Source organism: Erpetoichthys calabaricus, chromosome 4, assembly GCF_900747795.2.
Source record: "Erpetoichthys calabaricus chromosome 4, fErpCal1.3, whole genome shotgun sequence".
NCBI classification, from domain to species: Eukaryota; Metazoa; Chordata; class Cladistia; order Polypteriformes; family Polypteridae; genus Erpetoichthys; species Erpetoichthys calabaricus.
Genome location: NC_041397.2, coordinates 242,750,758 through 242,776,789, shown reverse-complemented (window position 1 = coordinate 242,776,789; position 26,032 = coordinate 242,750,758). Strand labels below are relative to the sequence as shown.

The 26,032-nt window shown below is 40.0% G+C and overlaps 1 protein-coding gene across 1 annotated transcript in view; it reads left to right on the top strand.

The window, feature by feature from the left end:
• Positions 1-26,032, top strand: part of arhgap31 (Rho GTPase activating protein 31) — a 1,181,844-nt gene that overhangs the window by 13,999 nt on the left and 1,141,813 nt on the right. Inside the window, exons 2-10 of the mRNA XM_051926292.1 lie at positions 12,556-12,658; positions 13,062-13,206; positions 15,883-15,965; positions 16,511-16,618; positions 18,118-18,263; positions 20,669-20,873; positions 21,123-21,247; positions 21,615-21,674; positions 24,619-25,257. Of these exons, the coding sequence (XP_051782252.1) occupies positions 12,556-12,658; positions 13,062-13,206; positions 15,883-15,965; positions 16,511-16,618; positions 18,118-18,263; positions 20,669-20,873; positions 21,123-21,247; positions 21,615-21,674; positions 24,619-25,257 (1,614 nt within the window). The remainder of the gene's footprint in view (positions 1-12,555; positions 12,659-13,061; positions 13,207-15,882; positions 15,966-16,510; positions 16,619-18,117; positions 18,264-20,668; positions 20,874-21,122; positions 21,248-21,614; positions 21,675-24,618; positions 25,258-26,032) is intronic.

Sequence of the window (26,032 nt, the reverse complement as noted above, 5' to 3'; positions counted from 1 at the left end):
TATGCCAGTACTTCTTAAATGTTTTTATGATTTGATCTTTCAATATATGTTATTTAACTTGCTATATACTTCAGACAGTATGGCCTGTAATTTCTTGAGTTTTGTTGTTTTCCATATGTATACTGTAGGTGTAAAAATAGGGGGAGTATTGTAATAGGGTCAAACTTTAGACTTTTTCTTTTCAACCGACTTTAGGAATCCCTGAATATGAGTGATGTGTGTATGTTATGAGCATGCATATGTCTATCTGCTAGTGTGCCTAAATGTGAGTCCATGGACACAATCACTCAAAAACAAATTGCTCAGTCCAAATGAAACTTGCTATTAACATAAAATACTAGAAGCCCATTGACTAAGGAAGTTTGCTTAAGAGGTTGTGCTCCTTCAGTTTAATTCCCTCATTGCAATATTGATTAATATATTGCTTTCATTGGACATCGTTAGAGTAAAGAATTGAATTTAGATGGGAGAAAAAGCTGTGGTTTAGAAAAAAAAGATTCTTATTTGGTGGCACAGATCAGTCAGATACAATAGCATTAGATCTGTCTTAGCAGTGTATGTTGAATCACGGCCAAGCAGAAACATCACATGGTAGTAGAGTTGTTCTTAATTTGTTATCAGAGCGGGCCTATCCATTAAGTGATGTTGGCGGCCACTTTGGGTGGAGTCATCTGAGGGGCATCATTTACGAAATTTAAGAGACAGGTGCTGTAGACATAGAGGTGAAACCCCCTGCATCATCTGACTGTTTATGACAGTAACAGTACGTGCTCTCTTTTTAAAGTCTGCAGTATAAACACAAAGGGGTGGCGCTTGTGGTACGGAAGGGACACCGAAAGGAATCCCTTTGCCACAGGACAATAATATTGACTACGTGCTATGGACAATGAGGGATGACATCTGTCCACCCCGTCTAGTACTCCAAATAGGCACTGGCTATTATAGAGGACTAATGAGTTTGTAGAGAGATGTAGCATTTAGTGAGAATTAACATATGTGACTTGCTTTTTGAATTGGACATTTTTAATATAAATTATTTATGCACCCTGAGATTATTCCTATATTAATTAGGATTTTTGTGTTTCTTGTAAGCCAGTCACAAATGAGCAGTTGGAATCAAATTACTGTATAAACAACAGATTAAAAAATGTTAAAAAAAAATTTGGTCCTTTAGATTCAACAGATAAGTTTCCTTTTTGCACTTGAGTTATGTCATTTTCATCATGACAGTTGACAGTGCAAAATACATCCATTACATTCACATGTGCACATATAAAAGCATGGCACCAGATTTATTAATGTTTTTTAATTGATACTCATTTTAAAGTCTCATTAAGTTGTTCTTTCCCATTCATCACTCGTATATAGTCAATGTCAAGCTCCATAATACAAAGGGAGACCCAAACATTTTGGGAATTGGTCAGTAGCACAGGAGTAGGGTGTATGGCACCCGGCTGGGATGCCCAGGAGGACCGGAGGAGGGCTTGTGCCTCCTCCAGAACATGAGGGGGCGACCGCCCTGGTTGCTTTGGGGGCCACGGGTACAGAGCATGGAAACTCTACCCTGTAGGGGCCCATGGCCACCGCCAAGGGTGCCCCAATGCCTTGGGAGCCCTGGACCTCAGCTCTTCCGCCACACCCGGAAGTGCTGGGGGGAAGAGGAGCAGGGACACCCGGAGTCCTTCCGGTTGCGTAGCCGGCACTTCCGCCACACAGGGGAGTGTCGACGGAAGAGTGTCGGGAAGCATCTGGAGCCCATCCGGGGTGTATAAAAGGGGCCGCCTCCCTCCAGTCAATGGCAAGAGTCGGGTGGAAGTAGGACGGAGCTCAGAGGAGAGGAGTGGAGGCGGACCAGAGACTGAAGGAATTGTGTTGTGTGGCCAAGGACTTAAGGGGTGATTGGTGCTGCAGCACTGGGTTTGTGCACTTGAACTACTGTAAATAATGTATATTAAACGTGTCTGTGGTGAAACCAACATGTCTACCTGTCTGTGTCCGGGCTGTTCCCCACAGGTGTCATTAACTCTCAAACACTGCTTAACTAACTCTCTGACTAAAGTCTCTGGGCTGGTAACTCGAAGGTTGCTGGTTCAAATCCTGGCAATGCTACTCCTTTGGGCCCTTGAGCAAGGCCCTTAACCTGCAACTGCTCCAGGGGCGCTGTACAAATCGCTGACCCTGCACCCTAACCCCAAACTCTGTGTGTCTTTGGAGAGTTATTTGGGGTATGTGACAAAGACAAGAAATTGTCAGTCAGTCAGTCAGTCATTATCCAACCCGCTATAACCTAACACAGGGTCACGGGGGTCTGCTAGAGCCAATCCCAGCCAACACAGGACGCAAGGCAGGAACAAATCCCGCGTAGGGCTCCAACCCACTGCAAGAAGAAATTGTGTATGGCGAATAAAGGATTATAAATCACTGGAAAAAAAAATCACTACTTATCAAATACACTGCTAGATATCGTATGCTGATAGTCCAGTCCAGTTAATCAGTCCACCAAGTGGCACCATGCAGAGTTGATCGAGTGTGTACTTCCAGAATTGACTCTTCAATCATGCCCATGATTTGGCTGGTGTTTTTTTCTCCAAACCACCATGGCAGATTTTCAAGAGAAAATGGTGATTGTGTTTCTCGCCATTAGTAGACTTCATAATACAGACTGTTAATCAATGACATTAAATTGAACTGCTGAGATATCTTCAGGAAAGCATCCATCCATCTATCCATCCATTATCCAAACTGCAATATCCTATAGGTCTGCTGGAGCCAGTCCCAGCCAACACAGGGCACAAGGCAGGAAACGAACCCCGGGCAGGGCACACATATACACACACGCACACACCAGGGACAATTTAGAATCGCCAATGCACCTAACCTGCATGTCTTTGGACTGTGGGAGGAAACCGGAGCACCGAGAGGAAATCCACGCAGACATGGGCAAAACATGCAAACTCCACGCAGGGAGGACCCGGGAAGCGAACCCGGGTCTCCATACTGCAAGGCAGCAGCGCTACCCACTGCGCCACTGTACCACCCTCTTCAGGAAAGCATCAGGAGAAAAATGTCTAGTGAAGTGACACATGCAAAACTGGATTTTGCACCGTGACAGTTCACCTGCACAAATCACATTGTCGGTCAAAGAGTTTTTTAGCCAAAAACAATGTGCTTGACAGATATCACTCCCTTTGACGCATTTTTGTTCGTGAAATTAAAGTTTAGACTGAAAGGGAAAAGATTTGCCATTGTGGAAGAAATCCAGAAAAAATGCAGATGCTCTTGACATGGTAACAAATAATGAGCACAGGAAATGTTTCCAGGAATAGGAGAAGTCGTGGGACAGGTGCATTACATCTCAGTGAGAGCATTTTGAAGGTGACTAAAAAGTAATTGATGTAAATCTTATAATAAAGGTTTTTTTTTTCTTAACAAATCCCATCATATTTCAGGTGATGTGGACTTTGTCAGGTTTCATTTATTTGACCCTTCACTGTTTTGGTTTTTCAGTAGTTCTCCAAAAATGCACACCTTACAACTAAATTGCAAAAATAAACCTGCAAAGCCATCAGACTTTCCTATGGTGGTATTGGGCCACATTATTGTACAAATTTTATAAAGTGCAGCATTTCTTATGGTATAAATACACCTACTCACAGGCTCCAGCCTTTCCTTCAAATGCGAGCTTCTCTGTATAGCTGTGCTCGTGCTACATGGTGATTAGTTGGTCCAAATATTTGTCCACATAATTCTAGTTCATTGGAAAGAAGTATTTTGTTTATTTTGAAATCGCACTAACATTAATTTCAGGCATTAAATGAGCCTGCAGTTCTTCCTAATTATTCTAATGTGTTCATCCATTAAAACTTTCCGGATCAGCATTCATTGTAGTTTTTAACAATTCAACCACGGGCAGATTAAGTGACTTGTTCAGGGTGTCAGAATGAGACAGAGACAGGAGATGAACCCACAGTATTGCTCTCCGCTGCAGCATGTTGCTTACACTACCTGTTTTATCCGTGATTATGGCCAAAGGGCTACTGCAACCCCTGGGTAAGCAGCATTTTTAAGCCTGATGAGTTTTACTGAGTAAAATAAGGTAACATTGTAATATCTCAAACCTACGTAGGAGTGACAAAGCTTGTCTTAGTAGCATTAAATCAGGCCACAAAACAAACTTTAATATGGTGTCAGTTCATTTCAGGGTCCACTCTTGTGTTCCAACATAGAGAGGAAAGCATCATAAGCAATCATAAAATATGAAAACAGTGAAAAACTGGACAGAGTAGAAGGAGAAAAAAAAGCATGCTATCACAGGGAGAACGTGGTAACTTCTTACAGCCAGAGCCAAAACCCTGATTTAATGGTAGGACTGTGGAGCTGTGAGGTACCAATGCTAATGACTGCACCATTGCACTGCACCTTTGCTGTTTAAGATCTTGTGGCAGAAGAGATCCTACTCCACCAGGCCCTTGAACAAGGCCCTTAACCTTATTTTCAGTGGTACATGTGATTAATTATTTTCTTCATTTAGATCTCCTCATTTCATTTTTTTTTCTCGGTAAGAGTCTGCCCATAATTGCTGTTTCAACAGTATGCATGTGCCATGTAACCAACAAAAAAGCACCACATCAGATGTCATTTGCACATTTGTGCAATCATATGAGACATGGCTACCTTATACAGTATACTGTGAAAAAGCAATATTGTGCATCTAAATATAAAGTGCACCATGTTGTGAAGTTGCTTGTTTAATATTAGGGATGCAGGGAGTCAGAGCACATTAAAACCAACTCTGAAAAGGGTGCCATTCCGCTGTAGGATACACCAGCACACATGCACACTCACTTTCTCTAGGCTAGTTTAGATTCCACAAATATAATCTAATGTGCGCGTCTTTGACATGTGGAAGGAAACCAGAATGCTTAGGGCAAATCCACACAGGCAGTGAGAGAGAGGGAATGTGCAAACTCCGCAGATATGGGGACCAAGCCGGGAAATGAAAGCAGTAAAGAAGTACTATATAAAATACACCTAAATTCACATTTAATATAGTATATTATGTAAAGTGTCCTGTATGGTAGTCCATCTTAGAACATTGTAGAGATTATCACAGAAATAATGCAAAACAAAATAATGACCCAGTAAGAAATGACATCACAGCTTTTGGGTGATGTTCCCACTTTGGCTATTAAGGCCACATCTCATTTTGCAGTTTATAAAACAATAAGGAACTGATCAATTGGCAAAAGACAGAAGAAGTAAATGGGCAGCACGGTGGCGCAGTGGTAGCGATGCTGTCTCGCAGTATGGAGACCCTGGTTCGCTTCCCGGGTCCTCCCTGCGTGGAGTTTGCATGTTTTCCCCATGTCTGCGTGGGTTTCCTCCGGGTGCTCCGGTTTCCTCCCACAGTCCAAAGACATGCAGGTTAGGTGCATTGGCGATCCTAAATTGTCCCTAGTGTGTGCTTGGTGGGTGTGTGTGTATGCCCTGCAGTGGGCTGGCGCCCTGCCCAGGATTTGTTCCTGCCTTGTGCCCTGTGCTGGCTGGGATTGGCTCCAGCAGACCTCCATGACCCTGTGTTAGGATATAGTGGGTTGGAAAATGACTGACTGACTGACAGAAGAAGTTAATGGATTTGTGCATGTTATCCTAACTTCTCTGAGGGCACATGATATTCATTCCTGGTGATGAACTGATTCTATGTGCAGTTTTTCATTGGTATAACTTTTAGCTTTATACAGTAAGTCTTCCTGTGCTTTTTCCTTGCAAGTCTGTGAGCTGCCATTAAATTTTGTACTCTAAAGCACTGGGCTCAGTCCCCACCACCAACTCACTGGCTGAGCCTGTTACCTGCCATTGCTACTATTATAGGTGCAGTGATCACTACAGCAAGGAGCTACATAAAGTAAAATTTAATTATAAAGACATCCCATCAAGTTGTTTCTCTGGTGAGGACATCCTTTTATAGCTACCATCCCATCCAGAGTTTGTTGCTGCTAGTGCACCAACACCATATAAAATGAATAGATGGAGAAATGTCCAGTATAATTTTTACTTGCCATTCACTATGTGTCATTCTTTTTTTTTTTTTAATGACCATTTCCTAGGGTGTGTCATTGATGTAGTTAAATTGAAAACAGGAAAATGATGTAGCTGCCTGTTTGTATTAAAAGAAAGGTACAAGGTTTTTTTTTTTCCGTTTTGTAGTATAAAATGTGGTGTGTCCCAAGCAAAGGCAGAAACCTGTTTAGATTTTTAAACATTTGCTTTGTTATGAGAAAAAGGAAACGTTGTACAGTATATTGGCGTTTTAAGAAGTAAAACAGTACAGTAATACTTTATAATTGGACCACTTAAACTGTCTTTCCTTTAGATATTCCTGTTACTAATTATCACCCATCTGTGTTCCTTGAACAAGTGAGAAGCCTGGAAGTAGAGACCACAGAAGTAAACATCAAAGATCGAAGATTGACTTTTTTGGTTTTACAAAGGATTGTTGTGCCTAAGAAAAGCTGCTGTGTTTTATACAGTAGAATAGCTGAATTGATCCCCATTTCATACTTTTAAGCCATTCGGATTCTTCCAGTTCAAATAATTAAACATCAGTCAGGAAATATAATGAAATGATCATTGAAGATGGGAGAACTCTGAAAGGATCCATAACAATAAGAGTCAGTGGAGATGCCCAAGATGTCTGTGTAAGCGTGCATAATGAATGCTAATGCTTGGCTGCATCTGCTACAAGTAGGGGTCTGCATCTAGATTTAAAATTTTACATGCATGGTATATATGAGGGGGAATCAAAACGTAAAGGTAGCTTAAATACCGCTAACAGCAGATGAACATAGCAGTTATATCACTTCTCCAGATAGTCTACCTATGTGAGGCGGAGTGGTGGCTCTGAGGCTAGGGATCTGCACTGGCAATCGGAAGGTTGCCGGTTCGAATCCCGTAAATGCCAAAAAGGGACTCTGCTCTGTTGGGCCCTTAAGCAAGACCCTTAACCTGCAATTGCTAAGCGCTTTGAGTAGTGAGAAAAGCGCTATATAAATGCAAAAAATTATTAAAAAAAAATTATTATTATGTCAGATAGTTATGTAGATGGACCTCTTGAACCGTTCTGCTAACTTTGGTTGCTCCTGAATCTAAGTCTGCACATCTTCCTTTACCTCATCATAACAGGTGAATATCTGACCGTGCAGAGCATCTTTACTGTAAGTGGATTTTAGATATGATAGTCGGTAGGCCACAGCTGAAAAATGTTGAGTCCGCAGCTGTTGCATTGTCTGTACCATTGTGGCCACCGCATGGTTGTCATGGAGCAGCAAGAATATTTTTGACAGCATTGCTCTTCTTTTGCTGCAAATTTCAGATTTCAATTTCTCTCTAAACATAGCACAGTACATTGCACTGGTTGGTCACTGATTTTTCAATGTTACTGAAAATGCAATAGAGTAGGCCCCTTTATGCCCCATCATGATTTTCTTGGTAGAAAGCCGTTGCTTGAATTTTCTTTTTTACTGGAAAGGATGGGTGTTTCGACTGCATGCTTTGTCCAAAGAAATCTCACTTTAGTACATAGTTCAACATTGGTACAATCCTGCAGTGGAGCATCCATGTTCATTTGACCATGGCTTCAGCTAGATTAATAGCAGGGCACTGCATTGTCTTTGTTCAAACTACCCATAAGCCATCTCAAACACATTGTATTGTATAGCTTCTATCCTTTGTGGTTGCTGTATAATTTTTAAATGGAACTTTACCTTTTTGATTTACCCTCCCTCATATTAAGGAGAAAAGTATTCGATTGGACAGTGGCTTACCACTCAATAATCATAATCATGAATGTCTGATTGTCCTCCAGCTCTGTTTCATAGATTTTTTGGGTCAGATATCTTGTAGACACTGGTATAGTTCTGATGCTACTCCTTTACCAATAGAGTTTTTTTTAAAAGAGTTATCAATATTGGACAAATTGGATTTTTTTTAAGAGTAGACATTTCTCTTTTTGTAAAAAATGTAAAATATTTAAGTTATGTTTTTCATGGAGTCCTTCAAATAATTGTAAAATGTAATCAATAGGGCGGCATGGTGACGCAGTGGGTAGCGCTGCTGCCTCGCAGTTGGGAGACCTGGGGACCCGGGTTCGCTTCCCGGGTCCTCCCTGCGTGGAGTTTGCATGTTCTCCCCGTGTCTGCGTGGGTTTCCTCCGGGCGCTCCGGTTTCCTCCCACAGTCCAAAGGCATGCAGGTTAGGTGGATTGGCATTTCTAAATTGGCCCTAGTGTGTGCTTGGTGTGTGGGTGTGTTTGTGTGTGTCCTGCGGTGGGTTGGCACCCTGCCCAGGATTGTTTCCTGCCTTGTGCCCTGTGTTGGCTGGGATTGGCTCCAGCAGACCCCCGTGACCCTGTGTTCGGATTCAGCGGGCTGGAAAATGGATGGATGGATGGATGTAATCAATATATTATGCTCCAAAGGCCTTGATATCATGTTTTTGCAAGAAACAAAATGCTGGATATTTCAATAAAATGAGAAACATGTGATTGACTTGCAAAGTGCAACTGAGAGAAGTGATGTGACATGAATTTGAATCAAAGTACTACTGCTATGAAGTCTTAATGATTTTTGAACCATTAGACATTTAATAATGTGTTTATTCTTAAAAAACACAGTTCCACATATGATCCTAATGTAGTATCTGCTAATAAATACAATGTAGTCATGATGTAACACAAACTATAATTTTGAAATGCCAATATGCACAAGAAATACTTATACTCACAATTTTTTCCTCTTTTTTACATGATGATAAAAGTTTCTATGAGCATCTTTAGTCTCTGATTTTGATGGTCCTAGATCTGCATTTCATAATGGGGTAGACAATCAGCAATGAGTACAGTAGAACATTACAAAGTTTTGACAAGGACTCCATTATTGGTGACAACAGTGTCCACTTGAAAGTATGATAAGTGCCACATCAGTACCCCAAACAGAGAAATAAAATTAGAGAGACTTAGCCTCTGAGAAAAACATCTGGAACGGTGATCAAAAAACAATATGAATGGCCACAGCAGCAGTTGTAAAAAGCATGCAGTTCACTAAAATAACTAGGTTTGAACCTTGATTCAAATGCTGAAACCGAAGGGGCTTCTCTAATATTAGTAGGCACATTAATACACATGTATAAGGCCCTACAGCTACAGGCAATACCTCCAATGGTAGATTTACTTTATACTGCAATTTTATGCAGGCTTTTACCTTGAGATCATAGTTTATACTCATAAATATAGGTATTAGTGAGTTTTGTAAGGTTAGATGCACTACGCCATTTATAGCTATATACGTGAGAAGGAGGATTTTGAAAAACAGCTCTGAGCTTAACTGCAATCCAGTGTAGCGATTTAAGAGGTGAAGATATGTGGTTGTGATTATTAGTTCTAGTTATGAGCCTTTCTGCTGTGTTTTCAGTTAATTATAGAGTGGTAAGTAAGCGATTTGAATAGCCCGAGAGTAAAGCATTATAATAGTGAATTCTGCTGAAAATGAATAAATAGAGTAGCCTTTCCAGCTCTTTCAAACAGAGGTGTAATTTATACTAGAATCCCCTTGGTCTACCATTTGTACTGTATAAATTCACTGGTAGTGTGAGTCATCTTGCTGTCCAGGCAGTATGGTGCGATGGATAAAGAAACAGCAAGCCCCTTGTTAGGAAGATCAGACATACAGTATAAGGTGATGTTTATCACTTGTAACTTTTTCTTAAGTATTAACTACCTCTTAAAAATAAAATAAACTATTGTTGGGATTCTCATTATGTCTACAGAGATGCACTTGAGATATTCAGAGTAGAATGGAAAATAGCAAAAGGTTATTTTCACACTTAAAAATAAAAAGTTTGGAGCTTCTGTAGGAAGAGACAAATCTGACAAAGGCATATACTGTATGGCCAAAACATTGAACTTCTAAACGTCTTGATCTTATTTCAGCGTGGAAATAACTCTAAGCTATTATTACTTTTCCAGATGCACACTGAAACTGTACCAGAGTTAGTCTCATTGATATAGTCTATAAAGGAGGACGCATTTAGCAAAGTCTCCATCTGAGACAAAAAATGGATTAAGGTGTTTATTGGAAAGGTTGCTCAGTAGCTGCCTTGGAGTTAGTGCCATGAATAATAAGTGGAGCATGATATGAGAATAGACTGAAGAAGTGGTCAATTTCTGGGTAACGCTGAAGAACTGGAAAGAAAAAAGGACTTCCTTCGATGTAGAAGGAAGCATATTCAAAAATGCAAACTTTATGGATCTTTGCGAAGTCTTAATTGCTAAAAATAATAGTACTATCACATGTTCAGAGAAGAGTGAAATTTCTGACTTCCAAGTCCAACCAAGATGCAACATATTGTCACTTCTCCTGCGCCATGATAAATAAAAGTTAGTACTGAGTGTGAGCAATCTATGGTTGGCTAAGTATCATTGGCAAGTATACTGTACATTTATGAGAGAAGAAATGAAATTAAACATCAACTCACTGTCATGGCAGTTAGCAGCATACAGGAGCCGACTTATGTATTCATATCTGTACTGTATTGGTATAACTTTGCCAAGTTTCTGTCCCTCATCCCTTCAGATATTAGAAATGAGTCCTCATGTGCAAATGGGTCCACTTTAAAAAACAGAAAAAAGATAAAAACAGATTAAGATCATTTGCCTTAATTTGTACATTGCTTAATTTATTTCAGAATTTAATCCTTTGAGATTATAACTGATAAAGTTCATTGAACAGTCAATCCTAGGAACAGTCCTATCCTTTTAATTTAAATATTGTTAATGTTTGATTTTAGATTATAAACAAATAATAATCCATACAATAATGGAATGTATTTTCATTAACTGGTTGAAATAAAATTAAATTATAAAAAAAAATCTTTATCTCATTCTTCCAGGTGCATTACATCCAAATGAACAGTGTTATATTAGGCCACAGCAGATGGGTCACTGTCACAGCTCTTTAGTGTTTTTTTTTTTTTTTTTTTAATTTAATTTGAATGGAATTGTGGCACACTGGTACAGACCTTACACATTCTCAGCTCGTCTCCATGGGTTTTCCTCATGGCAACCTAGTCTTTCTTTTCCAGATTCCAAAAGCATGACTTTAATTTTGATTAATGAATGGACTGTTGTATCCTAAAGTGCAAGTGGGCTACCATCTTGATGCTTCTGCAATAGGCTTCCAATGACTCAGTAATGAAAGGTTATTTTCCATTTCATACTGTTGAAAAATCACAGATTTATTTAAACTGTGCCCAGATTTTTCTTGCAGCTCTATGATCTTTCTTTCTTTCTTTCGAAATATCGATGTCTTGCCTATTGGTTCTTTTGATAAATTAGGTTAAATTATCATTTCCATTTCTACATGTCGATCCTGCTGTCATCTCATAGATCTAGTGCCTTGCCCCAAGACTTTGTATGGAGTTTGCACATTCTCTCCATGTTGATGTGGGCTTTGCTCCACATACCCTGGCCTTCCTTCCATATCCCCAGTAATGATAGGGTAGTTTAACTGGTGATTCTAAATTGGCTCCTGTGTGAGTATGTGTATGAGAGTGAGTGGCCCCTGTAATGGTGTGTGTTGCCCTCTTCAGGGCTGCTCTCCGGCACATATATATACCCTGTGTTGCTGGAAAACTACCAGCCTTGAATTAGATTTAGTACATTTGCCATTATGTTATTTCTATAGACATTCTTTCATGCATTAGTTTATTTACTGGGTCTACAAATTTATACATTCTCAAACCCACTTAATCCAGTTCAGCGCATCAGCAGTTGTAAGTCCATATGAAACACTAGTTCATCACACCACCCATTTACAAATGTAACAGTTAATTTAGCGTTATCAATTGACATACTGTATACAGTATTCATTTTAAGATGTGGGAGGAAATCCGTATAGATTTTAGGAGAACATGCAGAGTCCACAAGGACAATGGCAGGGCAGAATTCAAACCCTGAATGTTAGATCCATGAGTTAGCACTGTTAATCACTGTGCCACCCTCTACCAGTTTTATCTTTTCATAATTCAAGTTGACTTTCAGGTTGTGTTTTTGATATTTAGATGTGTGACTGAATCTCGGTGACCATAGCAGCTTCATCCTTCCAACTGTCCCTCTTTTCTGTACACAGTCATTCTTCCTTTTAAACAATGAATTCAATTCAGAGAGCCTTAGGCTGCCAAGGGATGCTTTTCTGGGATGAAACAAAATCATAATAGGAATCTGGCCTGAGATAAGTATTATGATAGTGGTTACAGCTGCTGGATTGGCATAATGTGGACATTTGGCTGTGGTTTTTGACCCTGACTATTGGCAATACATTAGAATAACATGCAATAGCAGAATGGCACAACTCTGATCAAAGTAGAAACTTAGTAAATACGGTGCCATGAGACTGACTTGGACTGATGGATGTGACACATTAATAACGTAAACTACTTAATTGTCATGGTTTTGGATCACAATGATTGGTTTTAATATTTTTTCTCTTGCCTTCTCTGTAGTCCCACAAGTGCTGAAAATCTGTGCTGAGTTCATCGAGGAACATGGCATTGTGGACGGCATATACAGGCTATCAGGCATTACCTCCAATATCCAGAGGCTACGGTAAGTTTTATCTGTGTTGGTAACAATTGACTGTTTGGTTGGTGCCAAAATGCAAAAAAAAATACCCACTTGTGGCCTGCTGTGCACAAAACACTAGTCCACATTGTACAGTTGGCATAGGTGCCCAGATCCTGCAGGTATGCACGTCATCAGAGCAGATTTCAACATTTTCTTCACAGAGTGTGGTAATCCAGCTTGTTAGTTTATTTTACCAGATGGCTTTTCTTGGTTCCACAGGAAACTAGCAGACAAAGAGGCACCTCATATGTGTATCTGTCCTTTGTGTTGTTTGAGAAGACCACGGATTCCAGTGGCTCTGAATCAGCATGTTTCTATTCAAAACAAAATTTATTAAAACTGACCTCAGAGGAGCTGAAACAAACTATAAATTGTGCCATTTCAGGCAGGAGTTTGGCTCGGAGGCTTGTCCAGACCTAACGAGGGAGGTCTACCTTCAGGATATCCACTGTGTGGGGTCTCTGTGCAAACTGTACTTTAGAGAACTGCCCAACCCCCTGCTGACCTATGAGCTCTACAAGAAGTTCACAGTAAGTGAAAGTCTGCATGAGGCGAGTGTGATATAACGCTTGTGTGTGTGTGTAAGTGAGTGGAGTGTGGCCCTGCTGGGAGGCCTACATATCTGAGTGCAAGGGGGCGATGTGTGAGTCTAAACTGAATTGTGTCCATGTGTGGTGTGCAGATATTTGGCTGTTTGTATGGTATGTGTGGGGGCTGTATGAAGTGTGCCCAGTGTGTGGGCCTGCATGACTCCCTTGCTTTTTGAAATTGTTTGCTTTTGATTCATTTATTCCTTTACCCCAAATATGTGCATGGCAGATTACTTTACTACTCTAAATTGCCTAATGTGAGTAAGCATGGATGTGCCCTATGACAGCAGCCTGATGCTAACAAGAGCAGCTCCAGTTCCCTGGATTCCCATAGAAGAAAATGCAGATTTAAAAAATGGAAAGGTGGATATTTTTGATGTTGCTCCTTGCAACCTTGCTTTCCTGTTGCTGTTTTTCCATCACTGTGGAACAACCACAAGAACTAATCTCCTGTCTTAACCAAATGTATTTGCTTGTTCATCAGGAGAATGTATACCGATCAGCCACAATATTGAACCATCTGCCTAATATTATGTAGATCCCCCTCATGGCAGCTGAACACCTCTAACCCATCAAGTCATGGACTTCACAAGACCTCTGAAGGTGCCTTGTAGTATCTGGCACCAAGTGGTCTGCTGCAGATTCTTGAAATCCTACAAGTTACTTGGTGGGGCCTCCAATCAGATTAAGATGTGGAGAACTTGGACGCCAAATCAACACCTTGAAATCTTTGTCATGTTCTTGAAACCTTTCCTGAACATTTTTTGCAGTGTTGCAGGGTGCATTATCCTATTGTAACAGACCACTTCCATCAGGAAATACCATTGATACTGTTTGTCGGCAACAATCTTTATGTAGGGTGGTATGTGTCAAAGCAACATCCACATGAATGCCAGGACTCTAGGTTTCCCAGGTCATAATATTGCCTTTGCTGGCTTGTATTCTTCCTATAGTACATTCTGCTACCACCTCTTCTCCAGATAAACAATACACAGGTAAACAACACACATGCACCCAGATGTTCACACGATCTAAAAGAAAATGTTATTCATCAGACCAGGCCATGGTCCAGTTCTGATGGTCATGTGCCCATCATAGGTGCTGTCTGTGGCTATGCAACCCCATACGCAACAAGCTGTGAGGCAATGTGTGTTTGGACACCATTCTCTCATGGCCACTATTAAGCTTTTCAGCAGTTTCTGCTACTGTGTCTCTTCTGTGGGATCAGACCAGACAGGCTAGCATTTGCAAACCCACATGCATCAATGAACCTTGGGCACCTATGGCCCTGTTGCTCGTGTGTCCCTTGTCAAAGCCGCTCTGATCCTTACACTTGCCCATTTTTTGCTCTTTTAATACATTACCTTCAAAAACTGACTGTTCACTTGCTGCCCCAATATTCCCCACCCCTCAACTGATGCCGATATAATCAGGTAATCAATGTTATTCAATTCACCTGTCAGTGGCTTTAAAGTTGTATTTGATTGGTGTAAATTCTTCTTTCCATCGTCCTGTTCATGTACTGTACTCATCCTTTAGAGCTATGCTGAGATGGTGTCACCAGAGGGCGCCAAGGTTTACTTTTTCAATTGTGTTTTGACTCGAGTATTCAGGAGCAAAAAGTACTGTCTCTGGGAATTGCAAACAAACCTCCTTTTTTATATAACACCTTTCTGTTGTGAACAACTCCCATGGTGCTTTATAAATATTGATATATAGTGAACCTTTAATTACAACTAGAGCGCCTTGCTATGTTAGGTGATTTGTTCAGGGCCACACAGTGAGGCAGAAGTGGTAATGGACCTTGCAGTCTTGTATTTTTAAAAGTATTGCCACAAGGAGCGAACAAGATTAGATTAAATTCAAATTGATTAGATTTGATTGAAATGTTCTGCTCTACTATCTAATCTAATCTAATCTAATCTAATCTAATCTAATCTAATCTAATCTAATGTGGTGCCTTCCACCACAGCCTCTTTGGTCTAGTGATGTTTTTGCCCATATCCAGACTGGAGGTGGCCCAGTCATTACATAAGTTGTTGCTCTGGGTTTAGTTGTTGCAGATGCAGTGCAATGTGCATGCCATATGTGTTCTAACTGACCTGCGCTATGCATTGTTATATTTATGGATCCAATAAAAAACGGATCAAAAAAGAATGCAGACATATGGGGGTTAGCACTAATGCCTCATGGATTCAGTGTGCTGGGTTTGAATCCGGTATCAGACTACCATCTTCTACATCACACTGAGAACAGTTTTCTTTACGCAGACAGCTATGCTGAGGATGTGTGTTGGTGTCATAACTCTTTAATTGGTGACCTTCTGCTGTAATATCAGTGTAACATTCAAGAGTGAATTTTAAATGTAAATTACATACTGAATGTTGAAATTTGAAAAAATTAGTAAAATATGAGAAAAGATAAAGAAATGTAGAGAAGTTTTCAGCTGCATGGCCTTCATTAAATGTGCCCCCAGGCCGCACAGTTGAAACTTTGACTCTACTTTACATTTTCTTTTTTTTGGCTTTAGATTAACTTTTACCTCTTTTTATCTTTTGCAGATGCATGCTGATGTAGACCTTCATTAACTCCAGCATGCTCTTTTTTTTATTACAGGACGCTGTATCTGTTAAAGAGGAGCAGGAGCAACTGCATCGGATCCAAGATGTCATCAAAGAACTCCCTGCTCCTCATTATCGGTAAGAGCACTGTGCTTTTTGTGCTTTGTATGCTATTCCTATTCCTGTTTTATAATTGAGTGCTCAGTCAATAACAACATTTAATAGTACAGTATACAGTATGCAGAGGATGCTTTTTGAAAGCAGGAATGCAATAACCAACAGATTTTGTTTGTGGAAAATAAAAAAATGCAAATGTTGTGTGATAGTAGAAGCCAGAACTGCTGTGGTTTTCATTCATGGCAGTGTATACAGAATGAGCCATCCCTTAAAAACAACCAGCAAGTGGCAGCTGTCTGATTTGACACAGCAGTGATGACTCTAGAAAATTGGCTGAAAGATGAGTGAAACAGAGGTCCTGCAGTGGCATATAAGGATACATGACTTGTCACAAATGGAGGATAGACACCTTTAGCCCAGACCCAACCAAGTTTCAAGCTTGTCAATAAAACACCTACTGTCAATTGGTTAGTCTTTCTAACATGATGAACATTTGCCATTCTGGTGGTTTTCTTGGTGTTAGTTTGTCAATCAACATACAAATCTTGTCCTTTGTACATCTGTAGGACCCTGAAGTACCTGATTAAGCATTTGAGACACCTGGCTTCACTCAGCTCCCAAACAAACATGCATGCAAGGAACCTGGCACTTGTGTGGGCACCCAACCTGCTCAGGTAAGTTTCTGAACCCAGTAAGGCTGGGATGAAAATCATTAGGTAGTGTAGTCTTGCAGGCCAGATGTTTAGAGAGACAAACATGAGTGAATTTTGCTTAAAACTGAGTTGGATTCAATTAGACGGCTCACTGAATGTCACATTTCTAAACCAACCCAATTCCTCTTGAAGGTGGCGCTCAAAGTAGGGGCAGTGATTTTGAAGTGCAAAGAGCAGTGGTGGTCTTGTTAACCTGAACCAAGAGACAGCAAGCTTCTGTTTACGATAAACCATCTACAGACATAAAGTCTCCTAAAAGACCTCTATTAAACACTTAAATGTGTGATGCATGTGCAGAGAACATCAGATTGTAGTTTGGCATTCAAAGACATCAATAGATGAATGGAAACGTGAATGATAAGTTGTCATAGGTTCTGTGTATGTGCTCTCTGTTCTTCGGCGATATAACAAAGTGTAGAAGTTGATGTAAGGTTAAACTACTGGCAGCTATATTCATGAAAATATGAACAGGAAAATGTGCATTTAAAGTAAAAGGTGTGTCACACTGCATCAAGGGGACTGCTATTAAGAGAGCTGCTAACAAAGAGCCACAACAGCTGCAGATTTCAGTACTAAAAACACCAAAATCAACAAATCTGAGTAACGACTGTACGTCTAAATGAATAACTATAGCAAGTTAACATTCATTTGTAATTGGAAATCCAAACATACCATGCCAGAGTATAGCCATGGCATTATAACACATAGTACATCCATAGACCACAATGCTTCTCATTACAATGAACACATTAATTATTAAACTTCTGTTACCTTGTTCTATTGAGCTCCTGAATGGATAACAGCAATTTTAGCTTTTTATTTTCTCTCAGCATCCAGTCTTTTGTGAGGTTTCCTTTGCTGTCTCCCTGAAACCCCAGCAGTTTAGACTTCATGGACTAGAGGAATTGGGAGCGGGTGTCTTAGGTAGAAGTCTGTTCACTACATACCTTTTAACGGGTTGTCCCCAAACGTGTATTCTTATTTGACAATCACATCTTGCCCCTTGAGATTAGGTTTAGTGTAACATCTTCACTAAAGTTCAGAATTTGTCACAATCTTGGTTAGACAGAAGGTGATGATCTAGAGATTAGGCAGTTGGAAGACTTGTACAAAACCAATTAAATGGGTTTAAAAATAAGATTTATTAATTTTACTTTGTATGAGAATGTTTAGCTTTAGGAATAATTTTCAATATTGCCTATAAAAAATAACACAGATATAAGAGATGCACCAGAGCTTTATAATAACACAGATAAAAGAGATGCACCTGGTGTTTTCATCAAGAAAATTCATTTTGTGATTGCATTTACTTTTCAGTTTTTAGCCAGGAGAACCAATGCTTCTGGGCAGAAAAAGAACTGAGGTCATGATTCAAAGAAATGAACTGGGTACCAGAGATTCTTCACCCTGCCTACTCAATCCAATGCAGCTTATACCGTGATTATGCTACTTTTTTGTAGATCCAAAGAGATTGAGATTTCTACTTGCAATGGGGATGCTGCCTTCTTGGAGGTGCGGATTCAACAGACTGTAGTGGAGTTCATCTTGAATCACATGGAGCACATCTTCAACAACAACACAGATCATCCACCTGCAGAGAAAGAAGGTAGCCAGCAGGTTTTGAAATATTTATGGTAGAATGGTATTGGGACAGTGAGGGATGTTTTATATAGTGCGTCTTTGATCAGTACTACTGTACATTTGCTTCCATATTTCTACAGCTGCAGCACTGCTGGATTAAGTGACTTACATCCATCCATCCATCCATCCATTGTCTCCCGCTTATCCGAGGTCGGGTCGCGGGGGCAGCAGCTTGAGCAGAGATGCCCAGACTTCCCTCTCCCCGGCCACTTCTTCTAGCTCTTCCGGGAGAATCCCAAGGCGTTCCCACCATTAGAAAATTAAAACATTTTTGATGGGAACAGGCCATTCAGCCCAATAATCTGGCCAATCTTATTTTATTGTCCAAAATAACAGTCAAAATTTGAAGGTCCTTAACGTCTACTCTCTATCACATTACTTGGTAACTTACTCCATGTGTCTATGGTTCTCTTTTTGAAAACAAAATTTTCCCTTAACAAGCTCCCATGTCCCCGTGTTCTTGTTGAAGAATTTATTTTAAAGCAACAGTCTTGATCCACTGTACTAATTACTTTCATAATTCTGAACACTTCTTAATCTCCATTTACTTATGGTAAAAAGACTTAACTCCTTCAGCCTCTCCTCATGGCTCATACCTGTCAGTCCCTGAATCAGCCTAGTCACTCTTCTCAGGCCCGTCTCCAGTGTCGCCATGACTTTTTTTGTAATTTGGAGACCAAAACTGAACACAGTGCTGTGGGTGAGGCCTCACTAGTGTGTTACATAACTTAAGCATAGCCTCCCTTGAGTTGTTCTGTATACACTGTGATATACGTATAACCTTACAACTCAAAGCTCTTATGATCTTGTTTTGTTTCCATATTTATTACTCTTTCTCTGCATTATTTGTTTTATTATATGAGCTTTCTAAGGGTTTTGATACTTGTAGAATTCTTGTGGGATACTTGTGGAAGTAACTGATTTTATGTTTTGTGCAGTGGCTTATTGGTATTTTTAACAACTTTCCTATTATTTACACGATGAACATGGACAAAGTGTTACTGTTGCTATAGTGTTGCTATGATAGGTTGGCCAGAGTTGCATGGTGAGTGATGCCAGCCTCATGCTGGTATACATACTGCATTTCCTAGGTTTTTGAAGTTGTGAATTTCAAAACAAAATTCTGTTCCATAATGTGTAATTGTCTTAAAGTATTCTGGTATTTGCTCCTTGACTTTAATTTCTTGTTAGTGTTTTGGTTTCAGATGCAAGTAGGACTGTCTTACTGGTAATGAACTTTGGCTTGGTTACATTTATCTCCTGGTCACATATATTAAAACAACTCAACAGCTGTTCTAGCTGTTGTAAATAGGTAATCCAAACATGGTGCAACGGGTAAAAGGCTTCCAAAAGATCCCCAAAGCAGGCCCGGACCTTTACTAGCCTCCCTAGAGATGATCTTACCCCAGGTGGCCAGTCCCCAACTAAAATATTTAGGCCTGCATAGGTCTAAAATGAGGTCTGGCTTTTCAAAAGTGAAAAATATATTTTATATTCTGAAAATGCCCCTCTAGGGAGAAAATTATCATCAACCTCTGGCTTAATAAGACAAGTTCAGCAAGGACATTTTATAAAAGATGAATATATTTGAACTTCACAAAAAGATCAAAAAAGACAAAAAATCATAAAAAGGGTTTTGTCTAACAAGGTAACCCAGAGCAAAGAAAAACAAGTTCCAATATGAAATGCAACAATCAAAAACCAAGAATAGAATCAAAAAGTCCACAAACTAGAAGATCAAAGTAGCACATAAGTCACAATTGTAAACTTCCAACAACACTCAGTTGCACTCTGAAGGATTCCTTCTCCTCCACCAAAAAGATAATAAAGGTGGAGGGTGGCCTTTCATAGTTGACATCATGGTGGCCCCAAATCCCTTCGATTTCTACCTACAGAACACAAAGAACATACCAACACTTAGCTAAACAATGCATAAATATTAAATAATAAATGAACATAGTAAGATTAGGGGAAATTACTTAAAAAACTGAAAAATAACCAAAAACAATAAACAGGATAATACAGGGAACAAATCCTGGCTAAAACAACACTAGTAAAAATTAGAGAATTGTTACATCCAAATACAGCATACATGAATGGATTGTGTACAAGCCAGGATATGTTCCTTGAAGTTCTCAACCATAGTAAGGCATCTCATGAGGCATTGGAGAAGCAGAAATTGGACATGTTCAGCATGATAATTCTTACTTCACACACCATGGCTATGTCTCTTTGCTTTTTAATATGCAAAAACATTAACTGAGTTGAATGAGGTATTATTCTAGATAACAGCCTTTTGGGTATGAGGGTTGGACCATTGAGTGAGTGGTCTAGTTTGTGCTCTTATTCTTCACTTCCCTTATTTTTTAGACAATAACAGTGCAAGGAAGTGTTTGACGCTGCCTGCTAGCGTGCCATCTCAACCAATGAAGCTAGTGAGCCTAGAAGAGGCACAAGCCCGTTCTCTGAGTCCCAATCACCCTGCCCGACGGGAGAAACGTGAAAACAGCTTGCCAGACACTGAGGCTTGCAATGCTGCCCTGTACCACACTGTCATTGACCTCCCAGATAACAAGTATGGCTCCTTGGCTATTATATTTTTTCCTAAAATTGTATACTGCTATAATGAGATAAACAAGTTTATATACAGTAATTTCTTTCTTAATGATAAAGTTCAGAACATTCAGATTCTTTCAGGGAACTAGAAGCAGGCTTATACTGCTTACTGTTTACCAATTTATTTTTCAAATTTTCTGAAACACAGAATGTGAGGTACATTGCAGAAGTAGATTAGTGCAAATTAAGTCTGCTTGTTTTGTTCTAGGAGGAAGTTCTCAGGAAAGTCCAAGAGGTGGAAGTCCATCTTCAACCTTGTTCGGTCAGGATCTGAATCGAAATCAAAGCTGAACCGCAATGGCAGTGTGTTTGTACGTGGACAGAAACTATCAGGTGTGCAAGTCTGATGACTCTCTTATATACTTGTCATCTCTCATGTATTGAGTTGATGATTCATTTTACAAAGGGTAGTGAAGGAATCATTTTGTAGGATGGGTCAGACTGAATAGCATGACTTGATCAAAGAAAGTGGTTCAGGTAGAGAGGTGGATCAGGATGTCTTCATTACCTGTGGTTTTATTTTTAACTTTCTATCTGGAGGCAACTTTAAGCTTAATCATTTCATCCTGTATATGTATATAATATGTGTGTGTGTAAACAGTTGTATCAAGATCCTGTAAAGTTGCAGGTAAAAGCATCTGGCAAATATACAGACAATAATAGTTTGAGCTTTTCTCCCTTTCTCTATTTCTTTCAACAGAAAAAGCCTCCATCCGCCCAGCAAAAAGCATGGATTCACTCTGCTCTCTCCCAACAGAAGGTAAGGAAATGATGTGCATATCACAAGATGAAAAAACAGGTGGCTAGAATGGAGTGTCCTCTTCCAACTATTAGATTACTCTAAATTTTAAGCCTCATACTCTGTTAAGCATATAAAGCTTCCCCATCACTGGAACCCCTTCATCCTTCTGGTACTTTGGCTCTACCAACTACAGATTCATGACATCACATATGTTAGTTAGTATGTGGGTTTGGTTTTGTTTATATTCTTGCATTTACATTACTTTTTGCACATTGGTAAGATTATAGTTGTGCAAAATGTAATTCTATGATCATCAACCTGACTTTGTCTAAACAAGTGATTCTAATGTTGGCAGTTGGGGTTACTTGTAATTTTAGGCATTGATGGAAACTCTTCCTTTTTATTTTAGGTGGCAAGGAATTTTTTCTTTAATTTAAGCTCTTTGAGCCTGTTTAAGCTTATCTTCATCTCTGTTTGAAAATGGCATGACTCAACTGGAATGAAATATAAGAATGTTAAATATCATAAAAGCACCAAACATGCCATTGAGTTACATTGATTTTTAGTGGTGACAGATAGACATACGAATGAAAACAGCATATGGTGGTAAAAAGTCACACAAACCTGAAAAACAACAAATTAAACTGTAGATCTTATAGTACAGTTTGCAAGACCCAGCATAATAAGAGTGAGTGCCTGCATACACTCTATAGTTCCTAATGAGCACACCAATGCCACACTACTCAAATAGAAATCAGAAAATGAATATATTGAAGACCCACTTCTTCCCCTCATTTATTGGTCAAGAGTCCTAATTCCATTCAAAAGCTTGTTCACGTATGAAATCGTTTAAACTGAATGCACTGGTCTGATTTTCTGGAAGTATTTGTTTAAAAGTTAGTTTCAGCATTCTCGGATCAGGTCACTGAGACACTTGCCTTTGATTGCTGCCATTGCCCTCTGGAGGACAGTCCCATGTTGCTCATTAGTGCTGTGCCTCCCTGGTTATAGGTCAGACCACCAGGCGTCCATCTATGTGGCCACCCCTACCCCAGTCCTGGCTGGTGGGTAGGGGTCTGGATTAACTTTTCCAGGTGAGGTTACTGGGTCCTTGATAATGCTTGTCTTAAAGGTCATATGAACTGCATTTAGTCTGATTCCTCACCTAGGACCTATTTTCCTTTGGTGGTTCTACCAGGAAGAATTGCGCATGACAACATAACTCCAAAGAGTATTGGGACTCATAACCCACTTCGCCACAATAAGGTCACAGTTCATTGAAGGGGGTGTGGGGGGATTGTGGTTTGTCATAGAGATAGGGCAAGGATCACAGATATTTGGTAGGAGTTTAAAATAGAGTACTGCTTCTCAGCATTGAAAGCAATGCCTCCCTGGCAAGTTGTTTCGAGCATATCCAACTAGGAGGAGACCTTGGGGCAGACCTAGGACACACTAGACAAATTTTATCGCCCAGCAGGCATGGAAACTCCTCAGTATTCCCCTGGAGGAGTTGGAAGTGGTGGTTGGGAAAAGGGACATCTAGGCATTTTGTTTAGATTGCTTCCCTGTTGCCTGGACCTGGACAAGCAGTAGAAATTGAATTAATATTTATTTAAGAATATTTTAACAAAAAATGCATGTAGTTTGCCCTTTGTAAGCATATGACTGGATGACCTGCCGTGTGGATTATATGACATGAGCATCATGAGATTTTTTCACTGACATTTTTGTATTGTTATGATCCAGCATTGGTCACCATAGGTCCTTAATCTATCTGAAAGTTTATTTTCATTCCCCATGAAAACATGAGAATAAAATTTTTTCTCAGCTATCACTATAAACCATGTAAAAATATATTGTTTCTAAATGGAGTATTCCTTTCATTAATGATCACTATGAAAGAATCATAAACTTAAGACGTGAGGTAGATTCAGTTCCTCAAAGGTGGAGACATTTCAACATCAGTGCAAGAGTTTAACATTAATAATGGTAGATGCAAATAATTGAACCAATTCAAAGAGTACAGCAGTTGACAATTTTTGTAGTAGAGATTCAAACAAATAGACCCACTTGTGGCCAGGAGATTTAAAGGCCTTCTGCGGTTGCATTTTCAACCACAACATAATAAAGGATAAAAAAATCTAAAGTTGTACATTGAAAGGAAGTTCAGAGACTTGCATGTACTTTTTAAATCAATTCTATCAGATGTAAGGCCAAAATCTATTCAGCATCTGAGACACCCTGTGTATTGCAGGAACATGCTAGTAGCTGGGAGGTGACATACAATGCTCCTGTTGACTGGGAGTCAGTGTGGTAGAGTGCTAATGGATGAATGGTAACAGTGACTCTTTGAGGTTGGTGATGCAGCTGCAGTGTCCCTTGCAGGTGAGACATATCGCTGCCGCTGCTTGTGGGATCTATTACAGATATGATTCTGGAAGGTAGTCCAGTCATAATAGAGACAGATATTATACCATCACTGGGTGTCACTATGATGCACTGCACCAGTGACATAAAATTACGGACCTGAGTGCTATTAAGATGATCCCCATGTTATCTCTGTGGCAATGTCTGTTGCACAGGAGAGGTACTGGTTACTGTTGTAGCAGTGTCAGTAATCGCAGCAGTCTTTCTGTGGTTGGACATATTGCCTCCCGAGCCAGGTCAGTGGGAGATTTAGTGTGTTTTCATTATTTGTTCTATCTGAAAGACATGTTGCATGTTTATATCTGACATTTGTAATTGTCTTTGCTCTATTTAGAGTTTTGTGTCTGCAGTGTCATTCTGTCATGTACTGTATTATTACTGTATGTTCCAGCAAAAGTGGGATAGGCAACAAAATCTTGATATTATATTGTATCATATAATGACAATAAACTGAATGGAAAAGCTGTATTATAGATTCACTCATAGGACCATTGGTACCAAACACTAATTTCTTGATTTTTTCTTTCTACACCAGAAGACGACAAGGACAGGGAGTTCAAACGCTCAGCAGCAACAGGAGGCTTTTTCATGCCAGCCTTTAAATCCCGAACGCTTGGCTCTGGAAGTGCTTATGATCTCAGCCAACGAGATCCAAACTGGGAAAGTGAGTGTTCTGCACCCACGGAAGACTCGCCCAGAAACAAAGAGAAGCTAGAGGCCAAGGGATCAGCTCCTCACCGTTCCCTTCCAGAGCAGTTAAAAGTCTTCAAGGGGGACGAGGTGAGTCGCTGTGAACCCACCTCTCCCAAGAGTCGGCGAATGTTCTACTCCAGCAGTGCCAGTGATGGCTCCTCCAAACCTGCCTTCCCCGGCAGCCTGTTCCCTTTGGAGGCTTCACCACGACATCAGCGCAAAGCCCTGAATATTTCTGAACCCTTTGCAGTCTCTGTACCCTTGAGAGTGTCGGCTGTAATCAGTGTGAACAGCACACCTTGCAGGATGTCCAGTAAAGATAAGCAGGGCCTACCCATCATGGAAGAGTTGCCCACTTCTGTTCCATGCAAAGAGGGTGAAGAAAACAATCTTTCTGAAAATAGTACTACCAGCAGCATCGGAGGAGGTGCCATGATGGCTCTGAACAAAGAAGACAAGCATTCACTTGTGTGCACCACAGGTGAGCAAACAGAGGACACAGATTGAGGAGTTCCCTTTATTCACAAAGGAAACTCTTGCTGTGCAATGCCCTATCCCAGTATAAAATGTAGCATGTGCCCACTTCCAAACATCACCCCACTGTCTTGTACTCTGCCACATGTCTTCTTTGTTATCCACCACATAATGTTTTGTCCACACATCCCTCATGTCCCCAGCCTCTACCATAAAGCCTCTGCACCTTCTGCCACATCACTGTTCTTTGTGCTCTGACCAGTGGCAGTTGGTGACAAACATTCTAGGTGGGGTTGATTGTGCCATTCAGTCAGTTTTAGTAACCATCCCAACAGACTTTAATACAAATAGCAGGATACCAGTGCTTTGTGAAATCAGTCGTTTAACTGGCATTTTAAAAAAATTAGATTAATAGTTTATGAAATGTATAGCTTACAGTATACTGTATAGTAAACTTAAGACAAAGTATTAGGAATTTCTAGAGTGCCACGCATTGCTGGATATTGTCATATGCTAATGTGAACTATATGCAAAGAAAAGTGGGATTAGGAGAATGTGTGTGTTTATGTGACATCTTATTTATACAGGAATTTTGCCATTCTGTCTTTCTGAATGGCAAATCTCTCAAAGACTCTAGTATTAAAGTCAGCAATGTTTCTGATCAGTTTTTTCTACAAGAAGAGCATAGCCAGAGCGTTCAGGCATCTGTTTAAAAAGTAGGTTATGGACATTGATGTACCGTAGCAAAAGCACCAACTGACAGTGAGTAGAAATGTCTTTGC